At 35.5% G+C, this 20,219-nt stretch overlaps 1 protein-coding gene across 2 annotated transcripts in view; it reads right to left on the bottom strand.

Annotated features, from left to right (window-relative positions):
* LOC134534830 (WD repeat-containing protein 13-like) overlaps positions 1-20,219 on the bottom strand; it is a 29,342-nt gene continuing 9,123 nt past the window's right edge. For both annotated transcript variants that reach the window (XM_063373454.1, XM_063373455.1), the window contains exons 3-10: positions 17,509-17,625; positions 15,381-15,551; positions 12,494-12,647; positions 10,631-10,800; positions 9,367-9,510; positions 6,636-6,814; positions 2,499-2,617; positions 1-2,050 (exon numbers count right to left, since the gene is read on the bottom strand). In XM_063373454.1, the coding sequence (XP_063229524.1) occupies positions 1,836-2,050; positions 2,499-2,617; positions 6,636-6,814; positions 9,367-9,510; positions 10,631-10,800; positions 12,494-12,647; positions 15,381-15,551; positions 17,509-17,625 (1,269 nt within the window). In that variant the 3' untranslated portion in view covers positions 1-1,835. The remainder of the gene's footprint in view (positions 2,051-2,498; positions 2,618-6,635; positions 6,815-9,366; positions 9,511-10,630; positions 10,801-12,493; positions 12,648-15,380; positions 15,552-17,508; positions 17,626-20,219) is intronic.

Raw genomic sequence — 20,219 nt, 5'->3', positions numbered from 1 at the left:
TTAAGTATTAAATCTTTATTGCAATAATCAAGTTACAAATATAATACAAGTTATAACTTACAAACAGTGATTATAAATTTAGTAACATGTTTGTGAAATATGGTGTTCATTGATAAAATATAAACAAATTCATCTACTACACAACACAAACATACATATTATAAAAACATATTTCCTGCATAACAAGCCATAACAATAAAAAAAAAAAGGAATTATCATTTTTGAATAGGTACATAAATAGATTAAAGTCTGGACAAGAGTGATTTCTTTAATGTGTAGAGTATCTCATTTATTTGCTATACAATATACAACACAGCCAATTGATGTAACGTTTTACTTCATGAACTAGGAAATTGTAATACATAGGTATACAGATGTTCATTTATTACATATTTATTATTTACTTACAATTTTACAAGAAATATTTACTATTTCTTTAGTGTAATATAATTTAGTTAACACATATCCTTATGTATAAAAAAAGCATTCAAAAAATAATTCCTTCAAACAAACCAAACTAAATAGTGTCAGGTCATCAACAAGATACAAAAAAGTGTGTATACGAGTACTGTATATAGTATATAAATATATATATAAAGAGTAAGTGTGTGGGCAAATGTTTGTGTGTATGTGCATGATTGTGTGTGTTTGTGTCCATACATGTATGCAATATGTTTATTTTCAACAACCAGAATCCAGTATTCTTGACACATGCATTTAAAAAATAATGGCATCAAAAAACAGCTAATTTTGGGAGAGATTCTTACTCTTCCTTCGAACAAGTGACAGCTCATCAAAATAGGTACTCATCTTTTTTGTAAACTTGATAATAAAAATTAAGTCCTGGTACTATTCACAAAAATTAAGGAATGTTGTTATTATTATGCATAACAAATTTACCTAGGTCATTTGTCACCCCAATAAAGCCTCCTTCAATAGTTTGCTACAGTATTTTCCAGGGTATAGGAAGCTATATTTATGCAAGTTTGAAGAGCATAAAACTGCTACTCACTCATCTTCTATGAACGTCATATTATGTCACTGTTCCAAGGAGCCATCACACTCAGTAGTTACGATGCTGTTGCATGTAAGAGAATGATTGAAAGAGCTATTTATTTTTTAAATGAAAATACTAGCTTGGGCAGGGTTTTTTAAACTCTATAATGTTCATACTTAAATCCTCAATGTGTTGGTGTTCTGTAAGTCAAGCATCACTTCGTGACATGGTCCATTTTTTCAAGCTGCAGAATCCAAAATTATGAAACTGCTGGTCGATGAGTTCCTGACACAACCCTTCCTTCATCTTTCCGCTAGGGCACTCTCCATCCTTCCTGCCTGTACTTTGCTGCTGTCAAGTCCTGAATCCTTACCCAGGAGTGAGCAAAACAAAAGCAGTTTAGAATTTTGTACTATATAGCTTCTCTAAACTCACCAAATTTCCTCATAGAAATTCCATCTAAAATTATTATTTTTTGAATTTTAAGTGGGCAAGGGTGTACACAAGAAAGGGGTGATGAGGGAGATGTATCTCATTCCCACAAAAAAAAAAGGTAAGATTTTGAAAGCAAACAGCAGGAAAGTGGTTCTACCCCCCCCCCCCCTCCCCCTAAAAAAATGAAGTGTTCTGCGTTATGCTCCTGCATGTGACTAAGAAGCAAGGTTACGCTACTTCCACGCCCAAGACCAACTGGTCTAAGCCTCAAACGAGGTTGCAGATTGAATTCTCCAATCCTTACTACCGGGAAAGCTGACCCCGTCCCGAATGCCGGGAACCGTGCATTCCTGAGAGCTACGAGACAGAGCACGCCTGCACGCTGAGCTCCTCGCGTTCCCTCTCAGGAGCACGCCTGGCCCGTCGCGCCGCCCGCCCGCCGCTCCCTCTTCCAGAGGATCACGAGGCCCTGGTAGTCGCTGGTCGCGAGCAGGGACTCGTCATAGTTGAAGCTCACGCCCAGCGTGGGGCAGGCGTGGCCTTGCAGCTTGTTCACACACGGCTTGCCTTCCCTCTCGATGTCCAAGAAGTACACGCACGAGTCCTCGCTGCCCGTCACTGGAATGAAAAATTTTTTTAAAATAAAATATACATACCAATGCCAGCAACCAATAAAAAAAAACACAGGATGTTCATAAAAGAATGTCCCAGTTTCAATGATATATTATAACAGTTTAATTTTTATTATTTAAAACAAATCAAACATCAAATTGAAGGTAAACTTTTTTTTTTTTTTTTTTTTATTTACAAATGTTCAATATGTGTACCTTTAGTTATACGGCACATAACCAACATAAAGTTCGATTCTTCCCACACTTGGGTTTAACACGTCCATGGTAAAACGAGTTATCAGATGTCTAATGCACCAGGAAACATTCTAACAACTCGTGGGCCAAATTCAAAATCATGATAAGGCAGAAAATTGCTCAAAATGAAAATCATAAACAAAGTAGAGCTTCCAGTAGTGGCAAAAACAATTTAAAATTGTTGCAAGAGCATATCTTACCCACACACGCTCCTTGCCTGAAGGACATAATCGGACAGAATGTGGAACGCACAAGGTAACTTTTGTGACGAATTGTGAACTTCCGTTTCAACTGGAGACTGCCTTCCTTGTCAACTACCCTATAAACAGATAACAGCCAATGAGTATTTCAAATATCAATTAAAAGGAGTAAACTTTTAATATTTATGAAACAATGTATGGAAAACTTACACACAGTACTTAACAGAATTTTGGTTGTGTTTTCACTTTTCAAGAATTACTCAGAAGGGTTCAAAAGTACAATTTCAAGGATCAAAATGATATTTGTATTACTTTACTGTTACACTTACAGTTAAAATCAGTTACATAAGGCATTCAAGACATAGTTCAATAAATACATAGGTGTGTGTATGTATATATATAAATAAAAAAAGCACAGCAAAACCTCGTAGCGACCCCTCACAGTTTCTGAGTTAGAGCTGTTATAAACACTTTTGATCGATTAACCCACCCGACCCCTATTCACCAAACTATGACTTTTTGCACCAAGTCCATATTCAGTCATTTCTGGCACAAAACAAACCTATTTTAAAAATTTAATTATTGAATATAAATATATTTTAATAGTAGACGTATTACGAAAAGAAAACATACTTAGCAAAGGCATATTGGATCACCCACTGTAACTAAAACCAGCATAAACATGGTGCACTGCACAGCACAATTATAACTTTTAATGCGCACTTGACACTGTTTTCTAATTTTCATTATAATTTTAATTTATTTGATGTTGGTCATAACTAGAGACAGGATTTTATGGTTTTATTTTTTATGAATTCTGTTAATTCATAAAGATAAGTATGAACATAAATGTTTAATGATACTGTACTTCACCTAAACAGTGTCAACTTGACTGACAGATGTGCACCCGGAAGAATATAAATAAATCTGCACATACTTGTTTGAAAAATGTAACAATGTAGTAATGTAAAAATGAATTACTAATAACAGTTGTAAGATCAAAAGAATAAAATAAATTTTTACACTCTACATACATTTTTGTACTAATATTTTTGTAAGAACTTCATGCTGAATATGTTACATTCATTGACTTTTAAATATTAAATATTCCATTTTGGTGATCTAAGTTTTGATTAAAAATGCTGATTAATTTCATGATAGTATTGTTTTTCCAGTGTGTTACAGTGTATTAACATATTGCGAATTAACATGCTTTTCGGTGTTCAGTTTTATCGCAATTCACCATATAATATTGTCCCTAGTCATACCCTCCACATGAATAACCCCGACAAATCCCGAATTTCATTTTTTCCCCCCAGTCAGATATAAAAACATTTTTAGTGCCATGAACAACTTCCTGAATTTCAGGATCACTATCAGCCCTACTTTATTCTCATTTTATGCAATGGAGAAATAAGTTTGTCGTCATTATTATAATAAAAAAAGTGGGTTGTTAACAATGTTTCACAAAATCAAACCTAAGCCATAACCAAATTGTAGCAAAAAAAAATGTATGGATCACCAACAATCATTAATTTTTTTATTAAAAAAAAAAAGTTTACTAAATAAGAGTAAAAACAAAATAGTGCGTGGAGTCCCTCCGCGCGGAAGAAGTGAAACTACGTAATGTGGAAATGAAAATAGGAAGGGGTAGAAATTGATTTTTTTGTGAAATAATATTGTATCAAATCAAACTAAAATAAATCATGAAATCATTCAACGATAACAGCTGTTTATTTAATTAAGCGGACGGGTTCGCCCCAAGGAGAAAATTGACGCGGCGAGACCTCGTGGACATAGAGAAATGACACACACTCGCTCTGTCTCTTTCTATTCCCCCTCCCCAGGAGCGTTAAACGTTTAACGCAACCTTGTAGGAAGTTGCATTAGAAGTTTCACTTCAAAAGAATAGTAAGTCATCAAAAGACAGTAATCAAAACCAAGAGAAATCCAAACTTTCACACATCCGAGAGGTAATAACAGAAGCAAACTGAGAGGGCTACCTGACCTACAGCAAGTGGGCCGAGTGCCGGGCGGCCAGCAGGAATACATACTCGGCACCACGGAACTGTTAACTGTGGAAGGAGGGTGAAGAGGATCAGCAAGTGGGAGAGGGGTGTCCACTGTGTCACGTGCAATGCAGCGCTTGTCAAAGAGAAACGCAGCACAACTCACTTCAAACAACTTTTCTAGCCGATTTCCTTCAAATTTTCATCTTTATAACAAAAAACTTTCACGGTTCCTCGAAAAGAAATTGTAATAGAGAGATGGTCATAGTAAACAGGGTCGTAACAAGGAAGTTCATTGTAGTAGACAATTCTGAGAATGCTACTGTAACTACAGAGTACTTACTCTTTAAAATTACATTTGTATGCATTAAGACTTATATTCAAAAACAAAACTACCTAAGAATCACTGCCAGTCACTAAAAACCATTAAATAATATTAGACTATTATTTGTCAACAAACATTAAAAAGTCAAGGAATTTTCAAGGTCAAAAGGCAATAAAATTACTTCTCAAGACCTTACAAGGACTGTTAAAAAAACCTGCTTATTGTATTGAAATTTTGAAATTACTGATCGGTGACTATGTACAGTAGAAATATACAGTAGAATCCCATTATAGCGAGCACGGTAATAGCGAGAACACGGCTATAACGAGGTCTTTTTGAGGAATTTACGGCGTGATCGCGTGAAGCGCGCCTTTGTTATTTGTCTGCTTTATCTCCACCCCTCTCGCTCGCCGCTAGACATCTTGCCGTTGACACCTGTCACATTCTTCAGCTTTGCAGTCGCCACCTAAGTGGGTGGCTTTAAAAATAGAATCCCGTCCTTTCTTTCTTTTATCAAACTTCCGCTTGGCTTCAAGGCCGAGGTATGCTCGACTCGAATAAACCAAGCCTTTGAATATACATTTATACTTGTACGCATTTCTTATTATTTAGAAAATAGAGTACGCATTTCTTATTATTTAGAAAATAGACAAAATATATTTTTTCCCGCCAATAAACATAACAATGCGCACTTTTTTTAAAATATAAATGCTCTTAATTAATTTGTTGGGACATTTTCATTAACGAATAATAACATTGTTTATAACTATATTAGGGGAAAAAAGTTAGAGCCTACTTTATACTTGTTGCTAATTGATCGCGTTAATAATACACAAATATTTATAAACTTGTTTGGAATTATTTGTCGTGACAAGTTTACAAACACGTCACGTTATTTATTTTACTATCTGACAAAAAATAGTAGGCACTACCGTATTTATTTCCGAATCGCTAGGACAGTTTTATTGTTTTGTTTCGGTCAGATGTTGGGGTATCTGTCCGGAAAGGGGGTGGTGATGGTTTGAGTTTAACACCAAATTTATTTTCAAAAAAAGTCTACAGGTTTCTTTAAATAAAAAAAAGTATAGTTTTCAAGCGACTGTTTCGTTTGAGGCGTACGTGCGTTGCCGCACTCCTGCTTTATTGTAAGGAATTAAATCGTCGCGCTACACTAGCGCTGTCTGTTACCTACATACCGAACCAATATGGCCGCCAGCAGACAGCCCGCGTCGACAATAGATAGCAGCACAATGCTGTGTCGGCCGCGGGCCAAGCCGAGTAATCGACTGCGGGCAGAGATGCTATACTTACGTGGCGTGGTAGGGTATTCTGGTTATTTTGACGCAATCGGTGATCGCATCCGTACTTGTGGGGTATCGTTTTAAAGAGAATTCACACACCTGCTCACAGAAATTAAGATTTCCTTAATATAACCTGTTATTTTCCAATTACACAGGTTCAAACACAATTTTTATGCTATTTTCGGTTAATTTTTATTTTTTGGGGGCCAAAATCTGTCCAATTCGGTTATAGCGAGAACACGGTTATAGCGAGGATCAAACCCGGAACCGTGACACCTCGCTATAATGGGACTCTAGTGTACTTTTTTTTTTGGTCCAAGAAAAATAATTGGAAAAAAAAAGTTTTGTTTATGCATAAATAATGAAATATACCTTAGCAAGCATACTGTATTGACATTACTCATCGGTGACTGTACAGTAAATTTTACTTTTTTTTGGTTCAAGAAAAAAAGTTAGAAAAAAAACTGTTTTGTTTGTGCACAAATAAAATAATTAAATATACCTTAGCAAGCACACGACATTGGCAGCACAGTTGATGAGCACGGTCGGATCCCTTGCTTCACGGCTAATCCACGCCCGCCACGAGATGCACGTGACCGGGCAGTTCTCTGCGACCACCAAGCGTCGACACTTGCTCAGGCGGCCCGTCTCGGCATCGAACAGGAACGACACAATGGTTCCCTGGAAGATTCAATTCGTCACCAAACTCAATGGTACGCGAATGTCGAAACCTTGACACACTTTCAACACTCAGTTGTTCATACTACGTACGTACAATGTAAAAATGGCCAACTCAAGTATGAACAAGAAAGTTATTTCAAGTTAAGACTCACGTCTGTCAGAATAATATCTGAAAAAAACCATCTACACCTGGACAAAAAATATCCATAAATATCATTCAATGTTTAAATACTTGATTTAAGTATAAGTATTATTGTAATCTATATATGCTACATAAAAACTGAAATTTAATTTTAAATAAGTTTCTATATAGAAGATTAAGGTGTTACTGTTTATTTAAAAAATATATATATTATAATAATGAAAATTGTGGTCTATTAAAATATGACAAAATATTTCCTAAATTTCACAAAAACAACTGTCATGTTAATCCCTATACAAGTTATAATTCTTAAATAAAAAAATTTCAATTTAAATGTCTACTATACTTACTTGAAACAAAAAATTACCTAAATTTGTGTTTTTAGAATGTACAGGAAAGCTTCACTATAAAGAACATGAAGGGACCAAAAAATAGTTGAGTTTGTTATACTGAAGTTCTTTATACTGAAACATAAGCATTGTTATAAATATGTATACCGATAAACACATGAAACACCTTAAGTGTACTAATGTTCAGTATCTGTCATTAGTCTATGATCGCTTGAAGAACCTGTTCACATACTCTCTGCTGATGCTTTATCTATGGGCAGGAGACACGTTGTAGGCAGAGCTGCCAACCTCAAATCACACCCATCGGTAATGACAATTATATGAAAAAAGTATGCGTAAATCATGCACGATAAATTTTTCCTGAGGAATTATGACACACACAAGATAAAACAAGAACAAGAATATACAAAAAAAATGAAAAATATAGGCCTATGTATATGAATACAATGAAAATTAATGAATCAAAGAAAAAAAAAAAATATTTAAACAATACAATCATCTGAATATGTAAGATTGTCAATAATTTTACAGGAAATTTTCAACCTTGCAATTCAAAGTATTCAAAGTTATACTTTTGAACAACTGTCTTTTTATTTGCTTCTTTTATCCTGGTTGGATAAGAACTGTCTTATAAACAAACAACAGAATACAAACAAAATAACTTGTAAACAATAACTCTGCATTCGTTACTTTCGTTTCTTCAGATGTAGCGAAAAAAACTATGATATAGATTTATTGCTCGCCACGGCTTTAAAATGTTCTGCATGTTTCTTTGATTCAATATGCCGTCTACAGTCATCCCTTCCACCATGTGCAATCGAAAAGTCACACGTGCATACATTAAAATAGCATGGTGTTCCAAAACATTTGAAGACAAGCATGGCCATTCTTTTGAATAGTTAGGTCTTAGGTCGAAAGTTTTGAAGAATTGCGTTCTTTTTTTTCTCCCCCAGATACACTTTTGTTCTGTCACACGCATCATTTCTACAACCAGCACTGAAGAACACAACACTATTGAAAAACGTAAAAAATTTCACGTCTGTAGACACAACAAAAACACTATGATGAATAAAAATGACTTTCAAAAAATAAATTAAAACAACACAGGTTAGCCAAAGTACCGTACAAAAATTATCGTGATGTAAGTAGCCAACAAACGAAAAGTCTGAGAATATGTACTAGTTGTATCGTACAACGGACGTAATACCATCCCATTATTATTTCAAAACACGAGAATTAATCTACTTATTTCGACAGTACATGCTACATGCGGACACATACTAGTTCCGTTATTTGCGCAAACACGTGATGTATTCGAACTGCGTTCACGAAACAGCGCAGCAGAAACGGAATTTTTTCCGTTACCGTGCAGCACAAAGCCTTGTTTCCGTAATAAACCAGTGATGTTCCGTAATTCGGTGTTAAATCCGTAATAATTACAGAAAATCCGTAATGGTTGGCAGCTCTGTAGTAGGTTATGTTTTTGTTTACGTACACGCTGTTACGTTTGAATAAGAAAATTAAAAATAAAGTACAAGTTTTTGGATGGTAATTTTTTTCAAAATTTGCCTCAAGTTTGTTCGTTTAAGTGAATATTTTTGTTTCAGGAAGAAACAGACAAATGTTAAATTCGTTAAGATGAAACAAAATTCAAGGTTATTATATACGTTTTTGGCGGGACCAAACAATGAGTTCGGTTAAGTGAAGTGTTCGTTTAACTGAAGTTCGTTGTACTGGTGCTTTCCTGTATAACAGAGTCAAATCAATTATAAAGAAATTTATAAACTATAACTAATCGTTAAATAAAATTAGATTTAAACTACATACATGCTGAAATAATGACAATCTTTCGACATTGAAGAACAAAGTTTTAGTAATCCGAGTAAAATTTAGTTTGAATTAGTATGTTTTTATTAGTGTGAATCAACTGGCGTTTCAGTGATAGATGTTATATTTAGTTCTGGCTCACATGTTGGTGTTATTTTGGTTTTATTGCACCTCTCCATTAAAAATGATGCCAAGCTCTGAGAGGGCAGTGATGCCATCATCAAGTCAATCACCCTGTCGTTTCCCGCCCACACCAAGCGCCCGCTCGAGTCGCACGCGAGGGACAGGATCTTGCCCCCCAGCTTGCTCGTGCCTCCGCGGGGGTATATTCCCGCAGACACGTTCAGGACTTCCACCATCCCGTACGAGTTGCCAGCCTGAGGGTTCACGTGGTCAAGGAAACACCAAGGGATGCATAATTATCAAGGCAATGTGACAGCCCATTGGCATCGCACAAGCAATCGCTTGGCCCACTAGGCACATGACTGATGCATCGGCCAATTTACTATAAATTCAAAACTAATGAAAACTTAACATTTACAGACTGAATTAAATTTTTGTAATTTTTTTCCATAACATACAAGTCAACTTGTACATCGATTTTAATTTTTTTTACCTTGACATGTCTTATTTATAATTACACGTATTTCAAAAAATCATATTTAAATTAATTTATTTTGGCTTTATTTATGTACACGTGCAACACTAATTCAATAGGAATGAAAAAGAATCAGAAAACATAAATTTCTATATAGACAGTAAAAATGGGAATCTGCTTTTAAGTGAATCGGTACAACCTCATGCTCACCTTAGTAATAAATAAATATATTTATATATATTTGTTACAACTTAATTCTGGCTCTGTTAATAACAACTAAAGTGAGTAAGGTGGGTATGCCATGACTGATGTTTTCTTGGAACATATCATGACTGAATGATCTATGGCAGTTTTAGCAGCCCACTGGTCATTTTCATGTCAATTTTGGTTGTTGGTTGCTTGCGATATTTTCTGAAGTTACCAATAACATAACGTTATAAAAAAAATGTCGCTGAAGTGAGAATGTCTTTCAATACTGAAAGGCTTGAACTGATTAAAATTTAAGTAATGTCCTTAATGTGAAAATAATTTTAAACCATTATTATTTTTTTAAGTATCATTTAAGTAAGAATCACTTCACTAAATAAACTCTGAAATGTACATTTAAACTAAATATTCTGCATAAGCTGCGAGTTAAGTATCGTGCGATGTGTGTTTCCCTCCTCGGCTGCTTGCTCAAGAGCTCAGACAGCAGTTAAAGTAAAAAATTTTTATCGGAGCCCACGCTGAACCTTTCATCGCGGCACAAGTTCTTCACAAACCGGCACATGCAAAAAAACACACACAACACACAAACAACGCCACCACACACAATACACACAATACATACACAAAAAACACACAACATACACAAAAACACACAATACACAAAAAAACACACACACAGTGACTAAGGATACAATGACCATGTTGTTATTTGCTGGCTGGAACACACAGGAAAGTATGGCAGCCCCCACGACCTGGTCGTTCACAACCCTGAGGCACTTCTCGCTGGCCACATGCCACAGGCGGATAGTGCCGTCGAGGGAACAGCTCACCACCAGGTCGTTGGAAATGGACCAATCACAAGCTGAAACAGAGGAGAATGACGATGAATCGCTACCGCTGCAACATTACATTTGCGTTAATATGTTGTGACGCTGAAGCAACGTAACGTAAATGTCAGAATGGCTAGTTAAGTGGCTCTGCAAATAGTGATCTCTAAGCACACTACAAACTCATACTATTTTGTAAAGATGCTATAACCTGCATGGTTCGTTCCCTCTCGTGCAATCTAAAAATTATGAAGTTTTTAAGGACCCCACTACTTCATTGCATTCACCGCTATACATTTACAATATCAAAAAATCCCACAAACAATTACCAAATTTAAATAAAATACTTAATGCATAAAAATTTTGTTGGATAGTTAAATTCTTACTGATAAGCCCCTTTTGTTTGGACTTATCACTGGAACACACAGGCTATCAAATCCAAGCACAGTGACCATCTGAAATGTGAAGCCCTAATATTTATTTTGATCACTATCAAAACTTACTTTACAAGTTCAAAGGTAGTCAATAAAAACCACCTTTTTATTTTAAGTGTTACAAAAAAAATCCCATGTTCAACATGTTTATATATAATCATATCACGTAGCCCAAAAATTGCCAATTGTACTGCATATTCACATAGCATTGTTTGCTGCCAAGTCGGAAACAATTTAAAGTTTTCTTCCGAGCTTGATGCAATTTTGCAAACTCGACCTTCCAAACAAGAGGAATGTCACTGTCTACACAAAATTCCTAAAAACCACCCCATTAACCTTTCTCATCTCTTAAAGCAGAATTTTGGTACTTCTTGGTGAAATTTTGTACAACTAACGTGTAAAATTAATGTGTACATCTGAATGTGGAAAAAAAAGTTCCTACAACCTTTATGGAAAAATATAGAGATAACTGAGTATGATGTAAAGAAATTACATACGTACATATATGCAATGTTCAATGTTTTTAAATATTTTTTTTATATACTGTCTTTAAAAGAATTTTTGTAAATATTAAATAATAATTTTCTAGAATAAGTGCTTTTCTAAAACAAAAAAATAAATAAAATTCCGAAAATTGTATATCATCCTCTCATTGCAATAAACTTGTTTTGATTATGAATACACTATTTTATTACAAATATATGAAGTGTGTTCATTCCTCTACAACAAGATTTCAAACAACGAGAGAACATTTGTGCTGAGATCGCCCATTGTAATACAAGGAAATTTGAATTTTACAGGTGTTTTTCAGGCTGAGCCACTAGGATTGCTGCAGTCTGGTGTCACCAGTGTTCGCCATGTTAAAAGGCCCGTGTTTCCTATATTGTTCTACTACAATATTTGGTGCTATTTTAACACATTTACACGTTTTTCTAAAACAGTGATTTAGTTCAGTATTATGCTGTAGTCTATCTATACTGTTTGTGAACACACCTTGAGTTTACAGTCACTATATATCTGTGAGGCATATAAGATAGTTCTTAGATATTTGTATATACTGACTGGACAAGTTACAATTATTTGTAGGATTTGAAATGTGCACACCTTCAAAAAAGTGCCTTGATTAAAAGCACACTTAACTGATTGGAATTCAAATAATTTTGATTAACATACACTCTCATGGAATTAAAATGTATTTGATTAGTGCTAGGTTTTCCTGGAACAAAAAAGTGGTGTTATTTTAAGGGGCGGGTGTTCTGTACTCTAAAGACAGAGCGTGGCAGTGAGTCTTCACCTGTAACGCCCCTCTCGTGTCCTCGGAACACCACTTCAACGCAAGGAGGGCTTGCTGTGACGTTGCAGATTGAGACGGAGCCATCGAAGGAGGCGCAGCAGAGACGAGACCTGTCATTGTTGGCGAATTTGACCATTGTGACAGCTGCAGTGTGCTGGAACAAGACACCCACAAACATTCCCTCTTCAAACAAAACAAGCACAATTGTACTAGGCCTGTGCGAAGCTTCGACTTCGCGAATCGAATCAAAGCTTGTTTCGATATTCGATTCGGCTTCGCCAGTAATTTGCTATTCGTTTCATTTGAAGCTTTGAACGTGATGCGAAGCTTCGCGTGCATTGCAAAGCTTTTTTTTTTTTTAAAAAAGTCTGTAAATACCGTCGTGCGAGAAAGTGCTACCTCAGTAAGTCCCAATATAGCCTTAGTTTTCCCTGCAAATCATCAAACACGCTACGAATACGAATATTAATGGCCATGTAAATTGATTTTATTGAACAAATGAACATCAACAATCTCCAGTTGCAGCCACGGCCGTAGTTGCTACTTTGTTTTTAGTCATGAGGTGTGAGGTTATGACGACAATAAGAGTAAACATTCTCTTTACCATGTAAAATGGCTAGTTCAAGCCGAAGTTCTGATGAATCACCGGGTTTTTGTTTAAAGCGTAAAAGAACAAGTCTTATTTGGGATTATTTCACCGAATCGGGAAGTTCAGCGGCAATGTGTAACGAATGCAATAAAATTTTCTCGATGCCACGAGGCAAGTTTATTCACACTACCCAAGGCCATACAAATTGTATAAAGAAAATTATGTCTATTAGCATACATCTGCTTTTTGTTTTTCACGGAAGTATTGCCCTACAGTATACTAAGTATTCAATACTTTTGAAATTATATAATCTTTCTTTTTATATGTAAATATCTGTTTGAACCTAACTATAAAATAAACTTGTTTAATTTTAGGAGTAAAGACGCAAATGATATTGTGACGAAATTACAACACTTTATTTAGAGGTTTCAAAACAAAGATTGTGCCAAAAAAAAGTTTTTTTTTTGTGTTCGTTACCATTTGCGACTAAGAAATGCAAATAATGAAACATTTTATAGTATATTATCATAACATACAGAGACGTTTCGTTTAATTAAAAATATTAAAATGGATAATTTTATAGAATATAATACGTTCTTCTGAAAGCAATTAAATATAAATAAAAAAAAAAGGTATTGTTAAATACCTCTCAACATATTTGATGATTCTGTGAAACAACACTGCAATACTTACAGTTAACCATTTGAACAGTTAGGTTAGTTTTATTTATAATACAATAAAATGGTTTCAATTATTGGAATGATAAGATTATGTTAGGATAGTTACTGATGAGAGGGGCACATCAAAACAAAAGTAATCAAAAATTCTCAAGTGCATTTTTTTCTTACTTACATTTATTCTAATTCTGTAAAATGGAATTGCAATAGTTAAAGTAGTTTCCTGGTAATTTATCATTTTAATGGTTCGTTAGGTTATTAACTATATCTAAAATTCCATTGTAACATCATGTGAATGGTTGGTTGGTTAGGTTAGTGTGGCTACAGTAAAAATAATGTAAAATTTTAGGGATGGCTAGGTTACTTAGCTACATTTAAAACTAAATTTGTTTGAATTGTTTGTTAGGTGAAGTTTGTGACATTTAACGTGTAAAGTCATATGAATGGTTGAGTTTGGTTTGTAGCATTTAAGATGCTTTGTGGTACAATGAAGGAACACTAGCAAAAATTAATTTTTTTTTAAAATATTTTATTTTCTGTTTTCACCCCTCCCATAAATAATTGCCTAGGTTAGGTGAGCTACATAAAAAATACTGTGAATTGGTGTGGATTGTGAACAGTTGGTTAGGTTAGGTAAGCAACATTAAAAATACTTAATATAAGAAGTAAGAGAAATTATGTCAAGAAATACATTCGCAATTCGATTCGGCTTCGCGAATATTTTTAGTATTCGATTCGATATTCGCTTCGCATCCAAAAAACACTATTCACACAGGCCTAAATTGTACTTACATTAACCAGAAAGTACAAAGAACAAAGCCTCTAATATGCACTCATTACTTTTACGTTTGCAAATTTCAGATTACACCCGTAGCAAAAATGCTTTCTCGTTTGAGGATAGTTAAGAAATGTGAGGTAATAATTTAATTGTGCAAAATAAACAAAAATACAGTGCTAAAAATACAGGGAAAGTCCATTAAGATATTTTTCTGGTGATTGTGATGGAATGAGGGAAATAAAAACTTTTTAACAGGTAATCTGTTATTAATAAAAGGTAATTGATTGGAGCAAAATTATCAGAATCACATACGGAGCAGAGACTTGGATTTTTGACAAGAGAGATGCTGGGAAGATCAGAGCAATAGGTATGAAGTTTATGAGTATGTTGGCAGTTATGACGGTGGACAAAATCAGGAATAAGATTGTACATGCAAGAGTACAAGACTTGAATGAGATCATCATTGAAAAAGCCAGAATGAGATGGTATGGACATGTGCAGGGAATGGGAAAAGAGAGACTGCCTAGCAAAATGAAAAAAAAACCCAAGGAAGACCGAGGAGGAGATGGGAAGAGCAGATAGTTAAAGGAATGCAGGAGAGAGGAGAAGATTGGAGTAAAGTGAACGATGAGGAATGGTGGAGGAACAGAGGAAGATCGAGGCATTTTACTTTTCTGAACCCGGCCACAGGCTAAAAGCAGTTGATGATGATGATGGTGATTATTATTATAATTATTATTATGATGATGACCATTGGAGCAAAAATCATCCTTAGTTATGTATGTAGTTATCGAGTGAACAATTAATTTTTTATTTCCAAACATCAAAAAAATGTTCTCTGACCTGGTCAAATATGTGGTGGACGCCAACGAACGCGTAGTTCTCCGCTATGGTCGTGCCTCCGACCATTGCCCTCGAGGCTTCTGCTTGTTTTGTCGGCACAACCTGTCGCTGATCGTTCGGGGTGATGCTGTATTCTGAGGGAACGCAGGCGCTCTCTGGAGACTCGCTTATCTAGAGCAGCCAACATCGCAGGTGGTTAGCATTTAAAGTAACTAGGGGTCTGTGAGTACTCTACAAATATTCAATATTCATAAATAATTTGGTATTCGATTTGACAGTTCAAATTATATACATAAATTAATATTTTTTACCTTTATATATTCTTACCCCATGTGTGAATAATTCACAAGAAAATTATTGACAAAAATGTAACATGAATGAGATTAAGAAAAGTTTTAGAGAAATTTAGTTTTGATTTTCCAAAACATTATTCACACATTTTTTTTTTCCTATTTAAAATAACGGTGATTATGATTTAAAATTATAAATAATTCTCTATTTCATGTATATAATCAGTTAGGATTAAAAAAAACTATTTTCGATAGTAAAATTTTACTGTATGCCATGCTTTTTTTTTCTTTCATTTTTCACCTAACTGTTATAGTTCTATGTAAATTCCTCTCTCTTTATTTTACTGTATTTTGGATAATTTTTTCTTGGGGCTTGTATGAAAAATGTAGAAAAAAAATTTAAAAAATACTGTATATTTAAATTAGATTAAAAAAAAATTCAATATTCACGAATACTGTAGCCTAATATTAAATTCAAAATTAAAAAAAAAAGTATTGGAATAAGCCTGAAACCAACACTTTCAAAAGTCCTGCTTTTATTTGTTTCTAAATGCTTTGTTAAAGTGCACCAATTCAATTCCACTGCATGGCAAAATGAACACTGTCATTGGCCAGTTGACTTTTGCTTGTGTGTTGATTTCCCATATTTCTTGTCACCTTTCATTGGCCGGGAGATCATTAGAGATGGTAAACACACAAAACCACCACGACAGAGGTACATTGGGAAAAGAATAGGCAACGGCCTCCAGTAAGAAACAATTCCAGCTTTTTTCTGGGGGATTTCAGGAAACTGAAACCCCGATGGCCCAACCGGGAGTAAAACCCGGTTCCTCTGAAATGTGAGACCATTGTCTTATCACCACACCACCCCGCTCAACCCCACAAAATTCGGAAAAACATAAAAAAATCAAATACATTAATGCTATGCAAGTCTCATCCTGAAATCAAAACAGCGGGAAAAGGACAACAGAACAATGTGAGAAAAAAAAATTGTGCTGATATGAAATGCTTCTTTTTTAACCCTTCTTTCACAGATAATCAATTTATATCATCTAATATATTTGTCCCAACATTTCAATTATATATGTGACATTTGATTATATATTCTGGAGAAAGACGACCCTGATAAGTGATAACATAATATTAAAAAAAAAACTGCTAAAGAAATTTTTTTATGTCAGATAATACAATACAATCCTAATTATTAATCAGGAAATGTTGTGCAAAGTATGAACCATTTACCAAATATTGTGTCAGTTCAAAATGATCTTAAAAAAGCATTTATATTATTGAACACTGCCGACCCCTTTTGTTTTGGAAAAAAATAAAACTATCAGCGAAAATAAATTTGATTTAATGTTTGGCTTGAACGACTAAGTTTAAAAATACACACACACACACACACACACACACACATAAGCATGTGCAGTGGCGTAGCCAGGATTTGCGTACGGGGGTGTGTTAAGAAGCATACCTCCCCCCCCACGTATTAAAGCGGGGGGTCCGGGGGTCCTCCCCCGGGAAAAATTTGGATTTTAAGGTGCAAAATAGTGCTATTTTAGCTGTTTTCGCTACTTAAATTTAAATATTGTAATGGTAAAAATTTTATCAATTTTTATATGAAATTTGTTTGAGTGATAAGAAAATTAATTAAAGATTTGGTGCTAAGGGGGGGAGGGGGGGGGGTTCAACCCCTAAACCAACCCGCCCCCCCCCCCCCCCGGCTTCGCCCCTGAGCATGTGCACACTCTTTCTTTCTCTGTAGGCTATGCTATTCAAAATGCCACGACAGGAACAGAGAGGCCGCCGGAAGCTCGGCCCAGGGAGGGCGGAGTCACCCTGGAACTGCTCCGGGCGCTGACGCTGCGACTGCGGCCCGGGTCGCACATCACCCCATACCGCTGCTGCAGCAGCTGGCCGCGGATCCTCAGGTACTGCCTCCTGGCCGCCGAGTCCTGCACAGCGGTCCCGCCCCTCCGTCACTCCTCGCGCACTTCAGCCAGTTGCACGTTCTTTAGGGATCGTCCATTAATCCATTAATCACGTGAGGCTCGAAAGGGGGTGAGGGGGGGGGGGGGTCGGGAAAAATCACGAAATATCACAAGGGGGTAGGGGGGTGTGTAGAGAGATATCACGTGTATTTATTTTTTCGCCCGATTTCTACTGAACCGAAAAGCGATGCGTGACCTTGACTCGCCGTAGCCAGGCAACAATATCCCCGCCTGCCGTAACATGAACCACCCGGCTCGGCTTGCCAGTCGCCAGTAAGACTGTGATTTTGGCGCCGAGTACATGCGTAAATCGCATATATAAGCCTTTCCTTTATTATTTTTATGCCAGGGTCAGTCCATATCAAGTGGTCCAGCTCTGGTTGCTCGACTATTTTTAAAAAAATTCATAATTTGAGCCTTGTTAACATTATGTATTGACAGTTTAAAACTGACACAGTTAAATTTTTATTCTCACTAGTTTGATTATGGCAGCCATTTTTTTGTCATGGGGCGCGACAATTTTTACATTTACAAGGGTTCAGCTACATTGCTATATCTTGGCTGTGGTAGGCCATATCATGATGAAACAAAATCTGAGGGGTTAAGCACATTTTAAGCTACAATTCTGATGACAAACCATTTTTTTAACATCACTCAATCTTGCTAACTTTAAAGGTTGAACTTGTGCCTTAGAATTGCAAAAATTTGCATTTTCATAAATTTTTTTAAGAGTGAAGGCAGTATCTGTTGGGCTTCAAAATATTTATGGATGTGCTTATGTAATAGTAGAGTAAATACAAATTATTTGGAGTGTGAGACTTCAATACTTTTTTTTTTACAATTTTGTAAAAACCAGTTTTTTCAGATTTTTGCTTACTTTACGGCTTAATATCTCTGGTGGGCAGTTATCTAAAAATCTTAAATTTACACACAATTAAGTACTCCATGGTACATAACTCCTGTAAAAATTTAGACTTTGAGATTCAACTGGTTCGGTAGTTACAGCCTTGCCCAACTTGTGTAAAATTGCATTTTTTTTTGCAACAATGAAACTATAATAAATTCTAATTATATTTTTAAAAATCTTAATACCCTAAAATTGGCATTTACTATGCAATTGAAAAGAGTTCTCCGACTAAGAACATTAAAAAAATATGCCTGAGATGTTTACCACTGTTTGGAGTGTGCAGGTCTTAACAGGCACGGACTTGCTCTAGTATGGTCTGGTATTTGTTCCATCCTGTTAGTCTGCCAGCAGCTCTGGTATAGGAAAGGTGGTTTGTGTTTCCATGAAGGTTTTTTGTTTTTCGGTATGGAGAAAGAGTGTTCAATAGGACTGATTTAACAAATGAACAATGCCACAAATGTGTTTATGGTTCAGTGCAACAGGAATTGAAGAAAATCTGTGTGTTTAGTTTAGAACAGCAACAGCTAATATTTACCAGAGTTTCTAGTGATGTTAAGTCTGTATGTAAGTACCATGAGATTAAGTATCTTATAAAATATCACCATATATTTGGCCGGTATTGCAGTGATCCTTTACAAATACATAAAAAGGCAATCACAAAAGGACTTAGGGAAATACTTCCTGAACACATGTATAAAAAAACAAACTACAATTTACTGCTTGTCCCTGGTAAGTCCTTGTGTCCTACATGCTACAAAAAAATATTTGTGACAGAAAATGATGGAACAGGGGACACATGTGATTCAGACTTTATTACAGAGATTGAAAAGTTGGGAAAAGTAGACAATGTATGTACTCAATTAGGGGTTTCGCCAGCATCTAAAATAAGGAAATTGGGTTTAGATAAAAGACCACAAGCAATAGCTGACAAGATCAGTAAAGTTTCAAATGTTTTGAAAAGAAATCTTGAGGAATCTTTTGATGAAGTGATGGAAAACAGAGAAGCAAGTGAAGAGTCTGTAGAAGAGTTTGACGAATTAATCAAGAAACTGAAGGATAAATGTGCTGTTGCAGGAAAAGAAATGAAAGTGAAAATAATTAGTTTACTTCCAAATTCATGGAGTCGACTAAGAATAGCTCAAGAGTTCAATGTATCTGATCGTTTGGTAAAACTGACAAGAGACCTAGTGAAAGATCAGGGCATTCTACCAGAGTTGGGAAAGAAAAAGGGTTTTGGCATTCAATCAGAGGTGGTTACTACAGTCCGTGAATTCTATGAAAGTGATGAATACAGTCGTCTTTGTCCCGGAAAAAAAGAATGTTTATCTGTAAAAATAAATAACATGAAATGTCAAAAGCAGAAGAGGCTGGTGCTTTGCAATTTGAATGAATTGTTTGTGGAATTTAAATCTAAACATCCAGACTGTAGAATTGGAAGATCAAAATTCATTGAACTCAGACCTAAGTGGTGTGTCACAGCCGGATCATCGGGAACACACAATGTTTGTGTTTGTACTTATCATCAGAATGTTAAGCTAATGGTTGACGGTGCAAAGCTTATGAAAGATTACAAAGACCTACTTGCTATACTCGTTTGTGATATGAGTAGTTACGAGTGTATGATGGGCAAATGTGTTAAATGTCCAGGAAG

The sequence above is a fragment of the Bacillus rossius genome, chromosome 8 (assembly GCF_032445375.1).
Source record: "Bacillus rossius redtenbacheri isolate Brsri chromosome 8, Brsri_v3, whole genome shotgun sequence".
NCBI lineage: Eukaryota > Metazoa > Arthropoda > Insecta > Phasmatodea > Bacillidae > Bacillus > Bacillus rossius.
This window is presented reverse-complemented; position numbering and strand designations above follow the sequence as displayed.